Raw genomic sequence first — 22731 nt, 5'->3', positions numbered from 1 at the left:
AATTATTTGAATTTCTAAATTCAAATTGAGTACATGGCTCCTAACTTCTAACTACCCCCTAGCCTAACCCATTCTATTTAATCATGGGTTTAACTAACCCTGTCCTATCTTGCACATCCTAGCCTCTTTTATTCTAACCTCATGTGGGTTGGATCCCCTCCTTGAGACACATGGCTCTTTTGCCACATGTCTTCTCCCTTGGACACTTGCCCTCTCATGACCAAGGTTCCTCGACACTTGTCACCACAGAGATGACATGTGTCCCTTCCTCCAACCTCTTCTCCAACTTCCTCAATCTTATCCCTTGATATCTTCATATCAAATCTAGGTCGTCGATTCCTGCCACCTCAACTTTGGCCTTGGAATTCCTATAAATACCCCTCATTTTGGAGCAAAAGAGATCCCTTGCATTCATAGTTTTTGCATAGTTATTATAGGCATTTGAATTCATGTCATCTAGCATAATTGTTAATTTGGGTTAATCATAGCATCTTAATCTAGTTTCCTCTTTATCAATTCATGTAGCTTGAATAGATCATTCTAGCTAGATCATGCATACAATCATCTTAGCCCCATACATTTTCATAATCATGAAGTAGCTACTCAGCTTTTGACTTGTCACTTTGGAGGTCATTGCTCCGCTAAGAGCCAACAATCCAACACCTTCAAGGTCCTCAAAAATAGAGGAGGATGGGATATTTGAAAGGAGGCTACGGGCTTGCATCTTTAATTTAGCTTTTTATATTTGCTTCCTACTTATGTTTTATTGTCTCATCTATGTGTATGCTTGTTTCTATTAACCACAATTTTAGCAGCACATTAATTGGCGCCCACCGTGGGGCCTAGCCCCTTTGATCTTTAACAAGTATTCTTGCAGGAAATCTCATTGATAGGCTAATTAGATCTTTCAGCGCACATATTAGCTCTTTCAAGTTCCAAATTCACATTCTTGGTCTCCGTTTTAGCGTCCCGGCACCTCAAATGGCATTTATGGGAGATTTTTCAGCTCTGATTTTGTGTTTTTATGTACTTTATCATTTTCAGTCTCTATCTTAGCATTCTTGGTCTGTTTTACAGTGTTCTTGGTCATTCTTGCAGTGTTCTTGGCAAGTTTGGCAGCATTCTAAGTTTGTCTGACAGCGTTCTCAATATGTCTGGCAGCGTTTTCAATCTATTTGCCAACATTTTTGGGGTTCAGAACAACGTTTTTGGTCATCATAGCGGCATTTTTGGTTAATTTGATGGCATTTTTGGTTAATTTGATATCGTTCTCATTTTTTCATTGATAATTTCAATGTTATATTCTGCATTTCTCATTTATGCATCTAGATTGTCATTTTCCCGAACCTAATTTGTAGTTTGTTGATTTTGTAGGTACATATTTTGCTGTAAAAAACTAGAGTTATAGACCATTTTTCCACCAAAGAATGCAATATAAACTACTAACTTTGTTTGCAATCGCAGGATTTTGCACTTGTTTTTGATAAATTAAGCACATAGACTAATTACAATGGAAATGAACAAACATGTCTTATGTGTTTTTGATGATAGGCGAGTATGCTCTCACCTTTCTTAGGTGATCAGAAAGCTACACTCATCTTTTCTTTTTAATAATGCATATCTTTAGCGGCCCTGCCCTCCCGAGAATCCCATAAGGTCGGTGAGATGGGAACGACCCAAGTGGGACGGCTAACGCCAAGTACTCCAACCCACTATAAAATAAACATGATTTGATGAAAATCAAGTCAATGGCATTGCTCAGAAATAGCTCTCCTTCGTACCTTCGGATATATTAAACCTTGTTTTTCAAGGCTCGGAGACCTCTTAATTGAGTTTATACCCCGACGCACCGAATGGATCCCTTACTAGTTCCAATTAAAATTAGAAGCTACCTGGTTTACCTCCGAACATTATTATCTTCTCAATGCAGGAAGGGGGAAGAATCTCTTCCAAAAACACTCACCATATATCCCTCTTGAGCGTATGTGCGTACTCCCCTTTTGATACCTTATTGCTAGGCTCATAACGGGACACCACTAGCTCTCGCAAAGGCAAAAACATAGGCGTCCTTTACGGGGTGACAAGGATGTTTGAGCTAACAGGGTACCAAGATGTGGTCTGAGAACTAATAATGAAGCCCATCTCCTTAGGATATATTGAATGGTGTGTTTTCAATTGTTCAAAACCCGTGAAAACTTGGGCTTTCTTTAAAGCTTCTTGAACATACACATTATGTATCCTTTGGGACAAAAGACAATCTAGCTTATGTGTTTGTGAATCACGTCAAGATATCATCCACTAAAACTCAACAAAAATTACAAACTCAAACTTCAAACTGTTAAGTTTACAAGTTTCACAGCAGATCAGCTCTCTCAGTACAAACAACATCTCTCTCAGTCCAAACATCATCTCTTTCGGTCCAAACATCAACTCGCATGGTCCAAATGTCAGCTCTTATGGTTCAAACGTCAGCTCTCTTGGTCCAAATGTCAGCTCTTTCAGTCCAAATGTCAGCTCTTATGGTCCAAACACCAGCTCTTTTAGTCCAAATGTCATCTCTTTCGGTCCAAACATCAGCTCTTTCAATCCAAACATTATCTCTCCAAACAATATCTCTCTCGGTCCAAACGTCAACTCTTATGGTCCAAATGTCAACTCTCTTGGTCCAAACATCATCTCTTTTGGTCCAAATGTCATCTCTTTTAGTCAAAACATTATCTCTCCAAACAATAGCTCTCTAGGTCCAAACGTCAACTCTTTCGGTCCAAACATCAGCTCTTATGGTCCAAACGTCAGCTCTTTCGGTCCAAACATCAGCTCTTATGGTCCAAACGTTAGCTCTCTAGGTCTAAACTTTAGCTCTCTGGGTTTGAATATCATATTTCTCATATTTCAACATTAGCTATCAAAGTTTGTGCTTCCTAGGTCTAAACATCAGTTGTCTGAGTCTGAAAATCAAATATTTAGGTCAAAACAATAATTTTCTAAGTTCAAACAACCATTTTCTGAGTCTAAACTTCACTGTTTTGAACTTTAGAGTCCTTGATTGGCATAATAGCATTTTTGGTCTTTGTCTTAGAGTTCCCGGTCTGTTCCTTAGTGTTTTTGGTTAGTCTAATAGCGTTTTTGGTCAGTTCCTCAGCGTTTCTAGTCAGTACCATAGTGTTTTCAGTCCAAACTACAGCGTTTCTGGTCATTTTGTCAGTCCAAATATTACTGAGTGGAATCATATCATCAACAATTCACAAACCCTATCTATGCCTTAGCATTTGCATGCATCTTTAGTTGGCAGGTATTTCTCAACCAAGAAATATACAATAAAGTCTTCCTTTGTATATTAAAACCATGGAATGATTAGGTTTAGGTAAAGAGATAAAAATATATGCAGGGGTGGATTATGATAGTTCATACATTGGAAAACATAACTTGCTTCAATTAGAATATTCGTAAATGTGTTGATATCTTTACCAATAGAACCCTACATTAAGGGTATATATTTTTCTTATGTGCAATAACTTTTGAGTTATGAATGACATCGTAAATGAGTTTAGATAAATTATTATGATGATTATCACTATCCAGGCTTGTTAATGATATAGCTCTTTATGTGGAGAAGGGTTAGCGATGGGAAAGAAATATTGCCTTAAGTCTAAACCTTGAGAGTTGGTTTCTAAAATAGGAATGCTATAGACTTTCATAGATATTAAGTGGCTTTCATTATTGTACCATATTAAATAGGTTATTCATTGAAAACTTGGATCTTGATTATATTTTATATTTGAGGCAATGGTAGTAAAGAATGGTAATAATTATAGAAGGTTATTTGATTAAAGAGAACAATAAATTATTATATATGATATCAATATTTGAATATTCTATGATATCAATAAATTAATTACTTTGCAAGATATAATGTTGAATTGTTATTAATGAAAAAACATGAGATTTTTATCTTATTGAATTGTTGAGAGGATAAAAGAAAGTGGAATAGGATTGATTGTACTACCCCTCTTTGATTCATCTTTCCTTTCTAAACATCAAAAGATTATATTGATCTTAGTCTACTTTATGATGATTTGTTGGTATCATGATATGTACTAACCATATTTCATGATTGAATTGGATATGAAGATGGATCTATATTCGATGATTTATGTGTGTTCATTATTCATGATGGATCATATTGCTTACGGTATTTTTATGACATTATGATTACGCTAACCCTGCTCTACTATTGTGATGTCTGAATTGATGCTACAATGTTTGAGATTGTCTTCTAGTGTCTTCATGATTAGAGATGATGTCATACCACTCATTGCGAGCACAATATGACATTGCAATTCTCTATCACTTGCCTAATCATTTATGATGTATATGGTGCATTGTGTGTAGTGGTGGATCCAAGATTGCAAGTACTAGACGTTGACTCCACCTGGTCTCACAGGTCTGAGTGTGTCTTATCCCAATGGCAAGTTATCGGAGATGGCATGTGTTGTCGTCTCATACTTTAGGCTTAAGTTGTCTACCTTGTCAATTGTGTTGTAGCACGAGTTGGTGATTAGAGTCTTGTGTCGATGTTCAACCCTACGTCGAGTTGCTTGAGGTGTTGTGAGTATGTGATTTATATGTAATTAATATTTGATTAGTATAGTATTGATATTATAGTTGACTTAATTTATGGTTTGATTATTATTTAGTTTGTTATTTAATATTCATTTATATTGGCTTGGTTAATGATTAATTAAGTTTGATTTATTTAATTAAGTGACTTATTATTGGCTATTTATTTATTTACTTTATTTAGTGTTTAATTGATTATTTGATATTTAATTTATTTTTGAGATTTTATAATTATATAATTGAGATTAATTTATTGGTTTATTTGATTTATTGCTTAATCGATTATTTTATTATTAATTTATTGGTTAATGATTATTTATTTATTATTTAACTGATTAATTATTTATTATTTATGTTTTATTGTTAATTTGATTTTATATTTAATTATGAGTTTCTATTTATTAAGCTTTTATATATTTATTCAATTATTGGGATTTGATTTGTTATTATCTCATTTATGTTTATACTATTATATTATTATTATTATTTGCATAATTGGTTATATTATAAAGTGTACCTACCCCTTATTTCTATTGGTTGATTTTGAGTGGGGTAAGTTAATAATATTGTTAAATAATACTTCCCTCATTTTCATCCATGGTAGGTATAATATATACTTTATTGGAATTTTCTGATTGGTCATTGGATTTCTATAGTTTTGAGTTTAATTTTCTATTTAATGGTTTTTCCTGTGTGTTGTCGGTGTTGGCTTCTCTGCAATTTTTGGTTTGAAGCTATGGAATTTTGGATTGGATTGCTAGGATATTTGATTTCATTTTATATCGGAGTTGTTGGATTTTGGTTTTTTCTTTGTCAGTTGTTCTTGCCTTGGATTGCGATTTCTAGTTTGGAGCTTTGTTTCTTTTTGCAATTTTTATTTCGAAAACATTGTTTGCATTGTGATTGTTGAAAGATTGTTTTGGGGATAGGATTTGATATTTGAGTTTTTATTTGACTTTGGGGATAAATTTAAATGTGATTGAAAAAAGAATTTGAAGTATTGCATTTAGAGATGGTGTGTGTTGTCGAGAATGCATATTCTACATTTTCCCTTTATGAATCTTTGTTCTCCTTTTTATGTGATTTTGTTTAAGTCTAAGGAGCTTGTGGAATGATATTTGGATTTCATTATGTCTCATTTGTATCTCCTTATGTTTCTATGTGTGTATCAGCAAGATTTGAGTGTCTAAGACTACACCGAGAGTTGTTTCCAGAGATTCGTGAGTTATAATATCATCTTAGTTTATCTTGGAGATAGTTTGGTTGTTGTATTGGCTTTGGACTATCTTTTTAATGCTATTTTGTACCTATATTTTCTTTCTTGCATCTCCCTAAAGTTTTGTGGTAAGTTTGGTGAAGTTCTGCGCACATTTGAGTGCGGTTGTGATGGGGAATTGGTGTCATTTTCTCTTTATATGATCATAATGTTTTATTTATCTATTTTATCAATGATATTTCATCCTCCTGCAACTTATGGGAGTGTCTTTTGATCATTTAAGTGTCCTTATGCAAAACTAAGCAAGTTACATTTCACATTTTGTTTGTTTTTAATTATTTTTTGCATTTTGGACTGAAAACGCTAATGTTTGGCCCCAAAACGCCCAAAGAAAACCCTCAAAATGCTAATTTATGGTATGGGAGAGCTAGACTGTCTCCAGGAATGCTAGTTTGGGTTTTTGTTTCGCTATTTTGTCTGAAGTTGCTAGTTTTGGTAGTTTTACCCAAGTTGGTCTCTTTTTTGAATTTTGTGTATCTACCAGAGGCATTTTGTGATTGTAATGAGTTCCTTAGAGGTGTTCGTGATGTCATATTTATCTATTCATGTTGTTCTTATGCTCTGGTAAGAGTAATTGTGCCTTACCATTGAGGTTATTATGCATATGATGATTTGCTCCAGTGGGGAAAAGAATGTCTCACTATTGAGGAATGTTTATAAGAGCTTCGGTGGGAAGTTTTTGCCTCACTATTGAGGATTGGAATATGTTTTTTTTTAGCCTTTGAATCATGTTTATGCTTTGGTTCAATGTTTGCATTGTTTTGGTGAAGGCTCTTGCTTTGTATATGGCAATATGTATCCTATTACGCTCAGTATGTTCTCAGTGATGTTGTGACTATGTTCATGTTGTTGGTATTTTGGATATGGTTTTGTCATTTATGTCAACACCTATTAACATTTATCAACTCTGGCACTTAGAGAATTGGCAATGTTCACTGGCAAGCTAGTGACTTATGCACAGTCACCGGTATCTTGTTCACCGACAGGATATATTGTTCACTGGCACTTGGAATGACATGGAAAACACTTGGTTATGTCGAAGACATCGTTTGGACACTTTGTCTTGAATATTTACTCATTGGCATATTCGTGTTTGCATATTTGTTGTTACCGGCAAATAGGTCCAGGATAAGCACTGACAAGCTTATCTATTCCAGATCAGCACGACACACTATGGAGATGATTTATTATTGTTGTAAATGCATTAAGCCGACGTGTTGAATCGGATATTGCATCAGTTATTTATTTACTTGTAAATTGTTTTATTGTAATATCTTTTATAAAGCCGACCTATACATTTTGGTCCTAGGCTTCGGTATATATGTAAGATCTTATTTGTAAGATCGATATGCGATTGAAAAAGGATTGTAATAAGGTATAAGCGAGAATAAGAAGTGTTATACATGCAGACATCATTTGAAGGTTGAAGGAAGGTTTTGTGAAGGCAATCAGAACTACATCGGTACTGAATCTAGCATATGAAGATGCTATTTTGAGCAGTACATCATTATTGGATTTAACAATCTAATTGTAGTCAGTGTGACTCCCATTTGTGTTTGAGCAGTGAGCTCTAGGCACTTGGCCTTTTTGCATGTGCAAACCCCATTTGTATACACATACTATCTGCAGTAGTATCATCTGCTTGTGGGTAAGGTTTCCCACGTAGTTTTTCCCCTTGCAAGGTTTCCATGTACAAATATTGGTGTTATGTGTTGTGGATATTATTGTCTTTCTGTTTCATGCACTAATCTTTACCGGTACTGCAATTAACTGATAAGTTGTCTACTGGCATTAAGTTTGGTTAAGTTGTTTTTGGTTTGAATTTATTTGACAACTGATTCACCCCCCCCACCCCCCCTCACAGTTGTCTCTGGGACCTAACAAATGTCATTTGTGAGCCTTAATGATATTATTGTAATGTTATTTTGATGTATGTTTCAGCCTAAGGTTATAGTCCATGGTTGGGAGAGTGGACTCTTGCATGTGTAGGACCAAGGTCATGAGCGATAGATCTCTAGGAGGGGGTCTAGACCGATGGTACCACATGGAGAGTTTTTCTTTGTAATTGCAAGTGATAACCTTAATGAATTGATTATTGGGCTGGGTGGTTAGGATTCACTTAATCAAGATAATGAATTTGAGTTGTGTGCCCCAATGGCAAGTCCCAGGGAGATGATTTTGGGATGCTCCTAGGGAGATGATTTTGGCACGGGGACTTCACTTAGTGAACTTGGGTTATAGCACATCCATTCATGGAATACTAAAGAATCTCCCTATTTTAAAAAAATATTGCCCTAAAATCCTATTTTGTCACCCCCTCACAATACAGAGCCCAAATTAAAAGCCCCCCTATTTTCACCAAATATTATATTTTTTCATAGCTGAAATTAAAAACCCCCCTATTTTCACTGATAAGCAATATATTGCACCCTCATTTTTGGGATATTAAACCCCCCAATATGAATGCACGTGATATAATATTTCCTATCCAATGAAGACCCCGTGGATTTTGGAATGACGGATTCCAGGGAGATGGTTTTGGAATCTATGATTGGGAAGATTGTTGGTGCGGTGTACCAATCTCCCTTGTTTGGATCCAAGGTGGAGATGGATTCCACATGAGGCTACCATGTGATGACAGTCTTCCCTACATGTGTCCATTATCATTATGCCTTGTTTTGTTGATTATGCCTCTAAGAGTTTATTGATTTGTGATTAGCCTTGTGATGTGATTCATTGTTATCATTGTTGTCTTGTGGATGTCATGTTGAGTCCCCCAGTTGCTAGGTGTTATTCTAGGTCTTGAGTGTGAGTTGGAACCCCATGTCATCTCCTAGCACAAGGGGTGGTTCCTATGGTCGGGTGTTTGATTCCTTCTTCCATTGGGATGTTCTTAATTAGATGTTGGTGTGTGTGGATATGGATTTATATAATCTCATCACGTGGATGGATCTTTGGAGCATAATTCATGTAATTGGAATTGATATCATGTATTTTGTATCTTGAGAAAGATGTAATAGTAAAGAAAGCTATGTAATTAGTACCCTGTGAACCTATGTACTAGGACTTGTAGTAGGTTGATTCCAGAATGAGATGTATTGGATAAGATCCTTGTAAATGGATATTCAATGTGTATGTAATTCCATATTAGAAAGGAATTAAATGATTAACTGGTACGATTGGATTAACTTGTGTATATCTTGTGGATGGTAGTGGATATGTTAATGATCATGCATACTGTGATTTGAAGGATATTAATCCTTTATATTAGTTATCCTTGGAATATGAAAAAGAATGAGTAACTTTGTAGGTTTGTATGAACTCTATGATTCTTCATTATGTAGAGCTAATTTCTATGTAAAGAGATAGTATATTGAACCATGATGACATTGAAAATGTAAAAGAGATTATACATATGTACCATGTATTCTTATGTGATAGGACGTGGTGATGAGGTAGTCGAGGTTATGATATTGTAATGAAGCAAGATGTTGTAATCATTGTATGATATATGTTGTAAGAATGTTCATCAAGTAGAAAAGAGATAGAGATCTATATGGAATAAGATTTGAAATGTTAAGCTATGTGTGTCCTTATTGTAGATATGGCGCTTTTAGATATTCTTGTTATAAGTAATCTCATTGGAAAGTAACTAGCATTGTTGTATGGACTTGTCAATGATTGTGTATATGCTATCTTGATAGGATGTATGGTGAAATTAGAAAAGGAAAAAGAAAGATTTTCTTATATGTTGATAGTGCTATTTGGATTCATATTGAGTTAGATGGTTAGTGAAGAAATAGGGAACTATGAACACTTGGAATTGGTGTTTTAAAATGAGCTTAGAGAGTTAATGGGAATACGATAGGATAAGTGATTGTGAATCCATGATTCTCGTGATAGGAGAGATAGCAATGTAATTGTTACAACAAATATTAATAGTTCTATGATATTGATGTGTTGTGTTATTGCTAGTAAGTAATGACGTTAAAGTACCCTACGGAATGAATGTATCGATGAATGAATGATTGGTTATAGGTGCGCATTGAGATGATGATTGTTATAATGTTATTTATGCTTGCATTGAATGAGGTTATGGTTATCTTCATGATGTTTTATACAATCATGTTATGTTGATCTATGAATTGGAGTAATGATAGTTTACTATGTTGCATTAGTAGATGTTTAAAAAAAAAAACTATCTCCATTTGTTTGTTAGTCTAGTTATTTCTCTAGGGTATTTTGGCAGGCATTGCATTGATATAGTGATTTAGATCTAGAAATAGAGTTAAGTTTGAGTTGAAGATTCATTATTCAGAGGTTATTATATTCTATATTATTTTCTTAAGGAACTACAAAAGACTTATCATCTTAGACATATGGTAGTGGCTCATCTTTATGAATATCATAAGATAAGGTCATTACCTAGAGGATTATCTTTTGCTAAATAATCGTGTAATTTATTTGAAGGGTTTAATGACTTCAAGAGTAGAGACCACTAATGGATCATTATATACAAAACTACTTAAGTATTGATAAGATGTGAGTTATCATCATCACCTTATAATAAACTCTTAAATGTTTTTTATTAAAAAAGCAGCGATAACTAGGGTGTTGACCCTTTACATAGTCAAAGACTATCAAAAATATGATTGCAACAACAAAACCTTACAATTCAACAATAACCCAGACCCAACTCAAGGAGGGGTAGGGACACCCGCACCAGGAGGGGTTTGGGGGGGCAAGGAAAATTTCCCCCTTCGCCTGTGACAAACGACAATCTAGGAAATATTGTCCTTGGGACCATCAAGAGAGTGATCAAGTGGTAAGGTCCCTACTTGGATACCATCAGAAGGTTCGAGGGAGTGCAGCAGTGAGGTAGCACTCGGCTACTGCAGAACAGCAGCAACAGAGGATTGTTGCAGAAACACAGTAAGTTGTTGCAGAGGAGTGGCTTCAAGAGCAAAAATAGAAGATGTAGAGCGGAGCTGCAAGTCAAAGGCAATGGGAGTTGGGACTTCACAGACATTAGCAACATTGTCCTCCTGGGAGGAATCATCTGAAACAGAGTCAGAAGCATTGATTGTCAAATGATCTTCAGTAGCATCCTTCCACCAAGTAGCAACACCTTTACGGTGAGAGAGAGAGAGAGAACAATTTGAAGCTAAGTGACCCATTGAGAAGCACCTTCGGCAACGAAAGGGGAGGCCCTCATAATCTAGCGGTTGAGTCCAAGGCTTGTCCCCAACCATAAGAACCACATCCCTGGGAAGGGGCAGAGATATGTCGACATCAATTAATAGACAAGAAAAGGTAGAATGACACATGGAGTACATGGCATCATCAACCTTCAAGAAGCTACCAATGGAATTACTGATAACCTCAAAACAAGAAGGCTCCCAAAAATGGAGGGGAAGATTGGGCAAGCGGACCCAAACCGGACGAACAATCAAAGATTCAGTAAGGGGGTTGAAGGAAGGAGTCCAGGGCTTAATAGAGAGAGAGTGATCCCCCCAAGACCACAACTTTCCCAAAACAAAATCATGATCATGAGTAGTGGTAAAAGAAGCAATGAAAAAGCGTTTCGCACAAGGAAAAAGCTCAATACCATGAGCAACTAAAGGCTTCCAAGAATCGCACACCCAGCGATGCAAGTCCGGAAGAGAAGGCTAAAACCCAATAAATCTCCAAACCAAAGCACTGCATTGATAGAAGTCAACATTTTTTACAACCTCCTTGCCACAAACCACAACAGGGGAGGTCTTGGCACAAGGAAGAGGACGAATACCTTTGTGAAAAGCAACAACAGATCTAGCCACACGAGAAAAGATTCACCCAAAATTAGGGGGAGGAGATTTGGGAACCACACCCTCGCCAGCGTTCACAACAGCAGAGGTGCCAGCACTAGCGTTCAAAGAAATCGAGCCAGCATCCAAACCCTTAGCAGATGGAACAGAGGGCCTTGCAGAATCCCCAGGAAGCACAACCCCATGCGGAGTAGAAACCCCAGCACCCACATCGCCAATGACACCCGCAATGGTGCAACCATCATCGCAAGAAACAAAACCAAGGGGTGTGGGTGCAGAGGAACATCACCGACGCGAGGAGGAAGTGGGGGAAAATCAGCAAAAGAGGCCATGCCAGGCGCGAAGGACCCACCAACACCAGCAACACTCACATCCACCCCAAATACTGTCGCACAACCCACAAAAATAGCAGAAGGCACAACGGACGAGATGCAGGCATGAGCAAAGGTAGAGTTGCAAGCAACTCTTAAATGTCATTATAAATTAACTATGTATGAAGATGTATTGAATGTTGATAGGTGATACATGTTAAGACATAAGCCAATGCATTGGTATGCCCATATGTTCTCCTATATGCTCTTATTACCCACAAAGATTCTATATGCTTATGTATGCATGGAGGCATTCTTGTGTTTTCTCTATGTATGAGGTGAAATTGTGTTATATTAATGAAATACTTGGGAATGGAAAGAAACTCAATTAGATGAATTAATGTTAGATTTTCGAAAGGGTGATGTTTTTATTTATTTATGTATGTTAATGCATCTTGTGTCTTCATGATAGCATTACATTGGAATTAAATATAGATATGTCATATTACATTGAATTCCATTACTCTTGTTAGATTCGCATTGTCAATTTACCTCGTGTTGGGTTAGGTATCTTTCGTATCATGAAAGATTTGGGGGAGGTGTAAATACTTCGTGGTAGGGTGGAAACACGCTCTGGCAATGTTCTCGTTGTGTTAGATAGATGTCGAGAGCTCTTGTCAAGATGGTCTTCATGATTCACTCTTTATGTATTTATTATAATTGACCTTGTGGTCTATTGTAAAGGAACATGCTTTCTTATGTTCAACCTTGGTAAAGGTTGTGAATTAAATCTATATGTTGAAATGTAATTTTAAGTCTCCAATCTTGTATATTATGACATGTGAAATATTTAATGCTTTATTTTATTAATTTTTTTATGAATAATGTGACTTATGTTGTTTGAAATTATGGAGGTCCTTACAAATTGGCCTTCAAATCATATTTTTTCGATTACTTTTTTTAAGGGCACCATAATACCCTGTTGTCATTAGGACATACAAGGGCACATTTTTCTTGATTTTCTTTAAAATAATGCCTAAAAACGTATTGTCTTAGAGGGGCAAATGTAGACACCTAAAATTGTCTCGAACCTATGAATGTCAATTTTACTAATTATTCCTCATCATTTTCATAATTTGTCTATTCATTTAATTATTTAATCAATTCATCATCCCTTTTTAACAATAATTAAATAATATTATTTAATTAATTTCATTTTTCCACTTTAATTAAGTGATCTTAATTGTTTAATTAAATTCAATTTATATTTTCCCATAATTGAATAGTTTCTTCAAATTATTTATCTAATAATGTCTTCTCAAATTAAATAAATTTCTAAATTTGTTTAATTTCATTTAACCTTAATTTTGAATGGACTTCATTTCACTCCAAATTCAAATTAATTTTGTTTTCCTTTTATTTCATTTTCAATTTCATGTTTTCAAAAACCCAAATTTCTTTCAAATTATATTTCATCTCAATTTCCTACAACACGTGGAAATTCTTAACTATGAAAATTTTTAACTGCCACTAACTCTTAGTGAGTCTTCGAATTAATCAAATCAATTAATAATTGCATCATTTCTTTTAACTCAATCAATTCAATTCCACTCTCAATCAAATCTCTTAACCAATCAATTAAATAAGTTATTTCCTCCTAGAGCTTCAATTACATTGAGTAATTGTCTCAATTAAATGTATCTCATTGAATCTCAATCATTGATCAAATTATGCTCTCAAATCAATCTCAACCGTCAAATCAAGATCAATCTTCATTATTAACAACCACTATCTTCGTAATTCTTGATGCATTTACATTGCAAATTTTTCACAAGTGCAACTTTGAGAGCCATCACCCACATGAGAATGAGGAGAACAATAGAGGCCAAGTGCATTGGAGTCAACATGGGTTTATTTGATTCATGATATCATGATTGCTTTGTTGATTTCGTTTGTATTCCTTCATTGAGTTGCAATTAGATTTGTTATTTAGATTTCATGTTTTAGTGGGATGCCTTTAAGTTGGACATGCTAATTTCCCCTGGTATACAATCATTATATACATTAGTGCAAGTCTACATGTGAAAATATGAGTAATTATTTGTGACTCCTCCATAAGAAATGGATGGAATGGGATCATCTTAGGGATAGTTGGATTAAGGATTCCTTTCATTTATCAAATAACCAAATGGTGATGTTCTCTTATATGACTTAAACACATAATTTGAATGCTTTAGCATGGGAATCAATACACTACAATTAGCTAGAAAAGCATTGGCTAGGACCTATAGTTAAAATATGAATGTAAAATATCTAGGGCAAATTCTATAACACAAAATTAATTTGGGTCAAAAAGAAATGACTTGAATCAATAATGCAATGTGAAATTTGAACTAAAGACATGAACAAATAATTTTAGACTTAAAAAATATCTTTTAAGAGTTTAGAATTTATTATTGGTGTTAAAAAAAAAAGAATCAAATTAAACAAAGGTCAAATTATTCAAAATTATACACCAACAAATATTCAAGATATCTATACAAAATGACAAAATATACAAATTATTTATGATATAAACTTTTCATTATTACAATACAATCCAATTTCTATTCATATTTTAATCTCTACTCTCCTTATAATATAATCATCCTTCCCTTAATCCAAAATTCTTGAAAGCTACCTTATTTTATGGGAAATAAATGTTGAAATGTGGCGACTGATTAGCAAAGTACTGTACACTCAGCATGTATCCTAGTCGGGGTCCGAGGCCGTACCGGGCTTCGAGCAGGGGTTCGGGGGCGATAGCTCCCGAGAAAAGCGAGGGTTCGAAGGCGGGAGCCCCCGAAAAAAAAAAATTTGTCGTTTTTCGTTGATGAAAACCGACATTGTAATAAAACCCTAAAAAGGCCGACTTTGTTTGTTGCCCTAAAAACGCATGTTATAAGCGGCTGGGATACTTAAGACATTGTAATGTTGATGTACTATTTTTGCTAGATAATAAGAAAGATTGGATGGCTGTGTATGGTGGACGTAACCCATTTTGGGTGAACCACGTTAAATCTCTATGTTATCTGTGTCCTATTTTATTTCTTTATCTTTTGTATTTAAATCTGCATATAATTGTTAGTTCATATTTGCTTCGGATCTGCTTGAAACCCTAACAATTGGTATCAGAGCGAGGTTTTTCTATAAATTGGCAGGACTTTCATATTTGATTGGGAGCAATGGAGGATTCTAAATTCAAGGTCGAAAAGTTTAACGACCAGAATTATCAGTTATGGAAAATGCAGGTGGAGGATTACCTGTATCAAAAAAATTTATGGCGGCCATTGGAAGGAAAGGCAAAGAAAGCGACCACAATGTCAGATGAAGAGTGGGACATTTTAGATAGAAAGGCACTGGGATCTATTCGATTGTGCCTTGCACCATCTGTAGCATTCAATATAACATAAGCAAAAACGACTGTAGATTTGATGGCGACATTGGCTAAGTTGTATGAGAAACCCTCGGCTTCGAATAAGGTATTTCTTATGAAGCGTCTGTTTAATTTGAAAATGAGTGAGGGAGGATCTGTAGCGGAGCACTTAAATGAATTTAATACAATTACTAGTCAATTGTTTTCGGTAAAAATTACCTTTGCAGAAGAGGTTAGGGCTCTCTTGATTTTATGTTCTTTGCCAGAAAGCTGGAATAGCTTGGTTATGGTTGTAAGTAACTCTGTCTCTGATAAAAATACTTTGGTATTTGATGATATTGTTGGTGTTATCCTAAGCGAGGAAATGCGAAGGAAAAGCACAGGTGAGACTCCAACATCATCGGGTAGTGTTTTGAATGTGGAGAACAGAGGAAGATCAAAGAAAAGAGGAAAAAGCCCTGGGAATGAGAAGTCACGAGGGAAGTCAAAGAAAGGACACTCTCAATCTAGAGGAAAGAAAGATTGCTAGTACTGCGGAAAGCCTGGTCATCTAAAGAAAGACTATTGGTCTCGGAAAAACAAAGAAAGAGACAAAAATGAAAATGACAGTAAGGAAGCTAATATTGCAAGTAATATTTTATAAGATGTTTTAATTTTATGTTTGGATAATGTTAATGATTTCTGGGTAATAGATTCTGGGGTTTCATTTCATGCTACACCCCATAGAAAATATTTTCTAGATTATGTTCAAGGTGATTTTGGACAGGTATATTTGGGTGATGATAAGCCCTGTCAAATTGTTGGAAAAGGAAAGATAAAGATCAAGTTGCAGAATGGAAATGACTGGTTTCTACAGGAGGTAAGACATGTTCCTAATTTAAGAAGAAAATTAATTTCTGCAGGGCAACTAGGTAGTGAAGGTTGCATAGTTACCCTCTCAAACAGTATGTGGAAGGTTGCTAAAGGATCATTAGTAATACCTAAAGGTGCGAAGGTAGGCACATTATATCTATGTACTGGTAACACTTACTCTACCTTAGCTGCTACAGATAAAGTTACTGCAGGGACAACAACAATAGACGTTGCAAGAACAGATTCGATAATGTGGCACCATAGGCTTGGGCACATGAGTGAGAAAGGGATGAAAATCCTTCACTCCAAAAATCTATTGCCAGGATTAAAGAAGATTGATTTAGAGTTCTGTGAAAACTGTGTTTATGGCAAATAGAAAAGAGTCAGATTTCTCAAGGTTGGGAAAGAGAAGAAAAGTGAGAAGTTAGAGCTTGTGCATTTAAATGTATGGGGAGCGGCTCAGGTATCATCTCTTGGTGGCTCTTGTTATTATGTTATTTTTATTGATGACTCAACCAGGAAAACATGGGTATATTTCCTAAAACAAAAATCAGATGTTTTTGAAACTTTTAAGAAATGGAAAGCTTTGGTTGAGAATGAGACAGGAAAAAAGTTGAAGTGTCTCAGATCAGATAATGGAGGTGAGTATTGCAGCAAAGCATTTGAAGATTACTGCTCCTTAAATGGAATTCGAAAGCAGAAGATAGTTCCAAGAACTCCACAAGAAAATGGTGTGTCAGAGAAAATGAATAGGACTATCATGGAACGCGCGAGGAGCATCAGATTGCATGCTGGATTGCCCTTACATTTTTGGGCAAATGTTGTACATACTGCTGTTTATTTGATAAATAGAGGACCTTCAACCCCTTTGGATGGTGGTATTCTAGAGGAGGCATGGACTGGTAAAAAGGTAAATTATTCTTTTCTAAAAACTTTTGGTTGCAAAGCTTTTGTCCATATTGATAAAGAAAACAGAACCAAGCTTGATGCTAAATCTCAGAAATGTACCTTCATTGGATATGGGATAAATGAATATGGCTATCGGTTATGGGATTTTGAAAATAAAAAAAATTAGAAGTAAAGATGTTATATTCAATGAAAAGGTTATGTATAAAGAACAGATGCAGGAAAAAAAGCATGATCAAGACAAACAAGAATATGTGGTGTTGGATGAGATTCTTGAAAAATGAAATGCCACAGGTACGTGATGCTCAGCAACAACAGATTGTCTCACAAACTCTTGCAAGTGTTAGACGTTCTACGAGGACAGGTAGACCCCCTGAAAAATTTTCTCCTTCTTTGTATTCTATTTTATTAACGAATTATGGTGAACCAAAAGAATATGAAGAAGCAATGCAAGTGGATGACAAACAATAGTGGGAGCTAAGCATGAAAGAGGAGATGGACTCCTTGATGAAAAATAAGACTTGGGACTTAGTCCCTTTACCTGCAGAAAAAAGAATCTTGCCTAACAAATGGGTTTATCGGCTGAAGGAAGAGGAAGGACGTCATAAAAAATATAAGGCCAGACTTGTGGTAAAAGGTTTTGCACAGAAAAAGGGTATAGATTATGATGAAATATTTTCTCCAGTTGTAAAAATGACTTCAATTAGAACTGTACTTAGTCTTGTGGCTGCAGATGATTTACATCTTGAACAATTAGATGTGAAAACAGCTTTTCTCCATGGAGATTTGGAGGAGGAAATTTACATGTTGCAACCACAGAGATACGAGGTCAAAGGTAAGGAGAACTTGGTGTGCAGGTTGAAAAAAAGTCTGTATGGCCTAAAGCAAGCACCCCAACAATGGTATTTAAAATCTGATAGTTTCATGGCTGAACACGGTTATCATAAATGTCATTCTGATCATTGTGTATATTTTAAAAGATTGGATAATGGCAGTTATATTATCCTGTTGATTTATGTTGATGACATGCTTGTTGCTGGTTCTAACATGGAACACATAAATGATCTTAAACAGAAATTAGCCAAGTCATTTGCTATGAAGGATTTGGGTGCAGCTAAGCAAATTCTCGATATGAGGATTATACAAGACAGGAAAAATAGAACCTTGAATTTGTCCCAAAGTGAGTATATAAAGAAGGTGTTGAAAAGATTTAACATGCAGGATGCAAAAGCAGTTAGTACACCTTTGGCTAGTCATTTCAAATTGACTAAGGAGATGTGCCCAAAGGCACAGAAAGAAGTTAATAAAATGTCTAACATCCTGTATTCATCAGCTGTTGGCAGTCTGATGTATGCAATGGTATGCACAAGACCAGATATTGCACATGCAGTGGGAGTTGTGAGCAGGTTTATGAATAATTTGGGTATGGAACATTGGAATACTGTGAAATGGATTCTTCGATATTTGAAAGGAACTACTACGAAGACATTATGTTTCAAAGGATCTAATGTTGCTCTGAGTGGATTTGTTGACTCTAATCTGACGGGTGATATTGATTCACGGAGGAGTACTACAGAGTATGTTTTTACTATAGGGGGAACTGCGGTCAGTTGGATTTATAGGCTGCAAAAGGTTGTTGCACTTTCAACCACCGAATCTGAGTATGTTGCTGCTACAGAAGCCAGCAAGGAGATGATTTGGTTGTAATGTTTTCTGGAGGAATTAGGTCAGACACAAGAGGATAGCCCATTCTATACTGATAGCCAGAGTGTCATTAATCTTTCGAAGAACTCTGCTTTTCATTTAAGGACAAAGCACATTCAGCTCAGGTACCACTTCATCCGGACTGTTTTGAAGGAGGGTCGGTTACGACTTGAGAAGATTCACACAAGTGAGAATCTTGCCGATATGTTCACAAAGGCAATTCCACAGGAGAAGCTGATTTCTTCATTAGTTTCTGTTAGTCTTCTTGATTGATAATTGTGGAATTTATACCAATCGAGTCCTAGTGTTTTATCCAGTGGATGTTGCATGTACAGTGGTGTCATGTAGTATCAGTCTCCAAGTGAGGGACTGTTCGGTGTGGAGCTTGATCAGTCTCCAAGTGGGAGATTGTTAAAATGTAGCGACTGATCAGCAAAGTACTGTACACTCAGCATGTATCCTCGCTGGGGTCCGGGGCCGAGCAGGGGTTTGGGGGCAAGAGCCCCGAGAAAAAAAAATTTGTCGTTTTTCGTTGATAAAAACCGACATTGTAATAAAACCTTAAAAAAGTAGATTTTGTTTGTTGCCCTAAAAACGCATGTTATAAGCGACTAGGATGCTTAAAGCATTGTAATGTTGATGTACTATTTTTGCTAGATAATAAGAAAGATTGGACAACTGTGTAAGGTGGACGTAACCCATTTTGGGTGAACCACGTTAAATCTCTGTGTTATTTGTGTCCTATTTTATTTATTTATCTTTTGTATTTAAATCTACATATAATTGTTAGTTCATATTTACTTCGGATCTGCTTGAAACCTAACACTAACAATTTATGAATTAATAATTATTTTATTAAAAAAAATTCAAATAGATAGTCATTCAATTGAAAAACTAAATTTGGTGGAATAGTTTTAACTATTTCATAATTGAAAAACTAAATTTGGTGGAATCGTTTTAACTATTTCATATTAGATCTTGAATCATAAGCTAAATTTAACAATTTATCCACTTCATCTTATTCAATAAAACTCAAAGATTTGGAAGTATTCTTTAATATCCATTCAAATTCATCAACAGACCAAAACCCAACAAAAACATTATTGTAAAAATAACTAAAAGTTGATACCCAGAATCAACTATCAAATTTAATGCTGCCAAGCTTGACAATTTTGACAGCAGTAACCCATTATCCTCATTACAAGATTAAAATAGACATTTCTTTAAATATTAACAGAGCGCAGAATTCACATCTCAATCCTTAAAGTAAACAAAAGAGAAGTGGATAAATTATACGGATACCAACTGATGAATAAAAAATAGTTTCCTTTTTGAAAAAATCAGACAGCTGCTTACGAGATTTCTCGACGTGATAATGGCCCGGTAGTTGTTATTTTCCGTTGATTATACCTGGAAAGAGTTTGGTTTCCTGGCTACAGAGCATATTTACAGCAAAAATTCAATGAAGATTCACAATTAATGACATCAGTTAGCTTAATACACGTCCAATCTAAATATGTACTGAACCAAAAAAATGTACCAAAATATTATTTACCAGGTCTGAAAAAGGGCAGCCAAATACAGGACACTGCACATTAAGCTTTATTACTCCAAATAACTGAACAGAAAATTTGAATCCAGCCAGCCATTAGAAAACAGGAGAAGAGCACCTTCTCCTTTACACGACTACCCCATTAACCAGAGCTAATCCAGCTTGAAGGACTATTTACTTCATAAAAAAATGTCGATGATCGCAAACAAGGCAACATTTATTGAAGATATGATGGATAATGCTGTCCTTTTCCACTTCCAGTTGCCTGCTCTGCTTATTCCACAAATGCACGGCATACGTTTCATTCTCCATCTGCAACAACTTGGCACTGATCCACTTTATCCCAACATTGCCGTCCGGATGCTTGAAATATCTGTAGATCCGAGTCCAGTCCACAGGGTAGAAAGCCATTGGCGGCAACACTTGAAAATCGTAGCCAGGCCGATTAGCAACCCTAGTAACAACGCGAGTAACCAGATAAGGGCCATTATGCCCCCATTTATTACCATTAAAGGTGAGCGCGAACTCCTGGATAAATTTCCACACCAGAGGATGCCCTTTGTCGAACATCAGAACGGCATTATTTAGGCGGTTCCAGGTCCCGTTGTCAGGATCAACATTTTGAGCCCCGATCGCATTCCGCAGCTTCGACAGGAGCTTCAGGATTATAATGTCGCTGTCAATGTATATTCCGCCATACTTGTACAGAGCCGCAAGGCGAAGAATGTTGGAAAGATTTTGAGCGAAGGAGATTTCCCCCGGGTCTATGTCGCCCTTTGCAACAACCCTGAGCCAGGCCTCCGCCGGGGTGCCTTTAAACAGAAACCCTAAGTCGGGCGCCGCCGCCATGACTCGTAACCCTCGGGTTACGAAGGGCCGGAGAATTTGTTCCCCCTTTTTGGAATCCATCGTCCGGGAGATTATCAGCAGACACGCGGACGGATGCCATTTAAACACACTTTCCACCGACAAAAGCTCTCTCGGGCCGAAGGATTTTGGATGGGATATCCAGGTCATAAAGAATCGCGGCTTGCAGTTTTTGAAGAAACCCTTAACCTTGCCGGAAAACTGCGCAGAAAGTTCATCAGGATGCAAGATTTTGAAGCTGCGCAAATTATTTTTGAACCATTTGATTCTCTCCTCCTCCGTCACATTGAAAGGGGGCCTATCTAAGCTTGGACTAGTCCAGCTGATCTTCACCTGAACCTTTTCCTTATTTTTGCCTGCAGCGGAGTTGTTATTATACACCCTGACCATGGAAGTACCTTCCCTCAGGGCGTACATGACGGGTCCCCTGTTGAACGTCACTCTGGGGGACACATCGTGGATGAGCCCCAATCCAAAACTGCCATTTTCTCTGCCCTGAATAACAAAACCCGTATTCAGATGCAGATGAAATGCCACTAAACAGTGCTGAACGCAGAGACAGAGTAGCAACAGTAGAATAAAACAGACCAGAAAAGTACGCTTCCAGCAAGCGGGGCAAATGACGCCTCCTGCTTGTCTGTGGAATTTCAACATCTTTGTTCATCTGAGCAGCCGTGGAGAATGAAAGCCATGAGATCTGAGCACAGCCCACTTCATCTCATATCCCGACAACTGCGACTCGTCCTTCGATCTGAAGCTGCGTTCCCTTCTGCAGCTTTCCCCCAAATTCTACGCACTAAAAATAAGGGGATTTCGAAGCGCAACCAAAGCAAAAAACAATCACTTTCACTCGGCGGCAAAACATCAAAATCGATCCAGACCAGCAGCAAATTGCGTTGGCCATAGGCATCCAGCCAAAAATATTTTAAAATTACTACCTAGTGTCGATCCTATCACCCTCGCCCACCCTCACGCGGCACTAATTACGTCTCGATTTTGACGCTGAATCTGGCAAGCTTGAATTTATCCACCAAAACATGTTTATTTCAAATTCCATCAAATGGCTCGAATCACAAGGAATCCACTAGCTCTACCTATACAACCGTGCAAACATACGGAGTGCTGCAGATTTGTTCCTAAATAAGTGGAATCAATCACCTCCATTCTTGGTGATCTTTGTCCTGGGCCTAAATCCCTGCTAGCTGGGACCAATTCTCTTAATAGGTAAGATCTAAAACCCCGTATTAGGGGTCACAAACACCAGATCTTAAAATTTAAGATTTAACAGTATAAGAAAATTACTCCGTTATTCCCGTAATTAGAAGGATGAGTGGAAATGGACCTGTATACAAGAGATGATACGCTTTTTCGTAATTATGCAATTTGAAAGGTGAATGGGCCAGCTTTAGCTCTTTCGTAGT

General features: G+C 36.4%; 1 protein-coding gene across 1 annotated transcript; it reads right to left on the bottom strand.

The window, feature by feature from the left end:
* Window positions 1-20413: 20413 nt before the first annotated feature.
* Window positions 20414-22493, bottom strand: LOC131067855 (uncharacterized protein At4g19900). Its single transcript, XM_058003029.2, has one exon. The coding sequence runs from the start codon at window positions 21962-21964 to the stop codon at window positions 20618-20620; it is 1347 nt and encodes a 448-aa protein (XP_057859012.2). The 5' UTR covers window positions 21965-22493; the 3' UTR covers window positions 20414-20617.
* Window positions 22494-22731: the final 238 nt, after the last annotated feature.

The sequence above is a fragment of the Cryptomeria japonica genome, chromosome 8 (assembly GCF_030272615.1).
Source record: "Cryptomeria japonica chromosome 8, Sugi_1.0, whole genome shotgun sequence".
Taxonomy (NCBI): domain Eukaryota; kingdom Viridiplantae; phylum Streptophyta; class Pinopsida; order Cupressales; family Cupressaceae; genus Cryptomeria; species Cryptomeria japonica.
The sequence above is the reverse complement of the archived record's forward strand: the minus strand, read 5'-3'. Positions and strand labels throughout refer to the sequence as shown.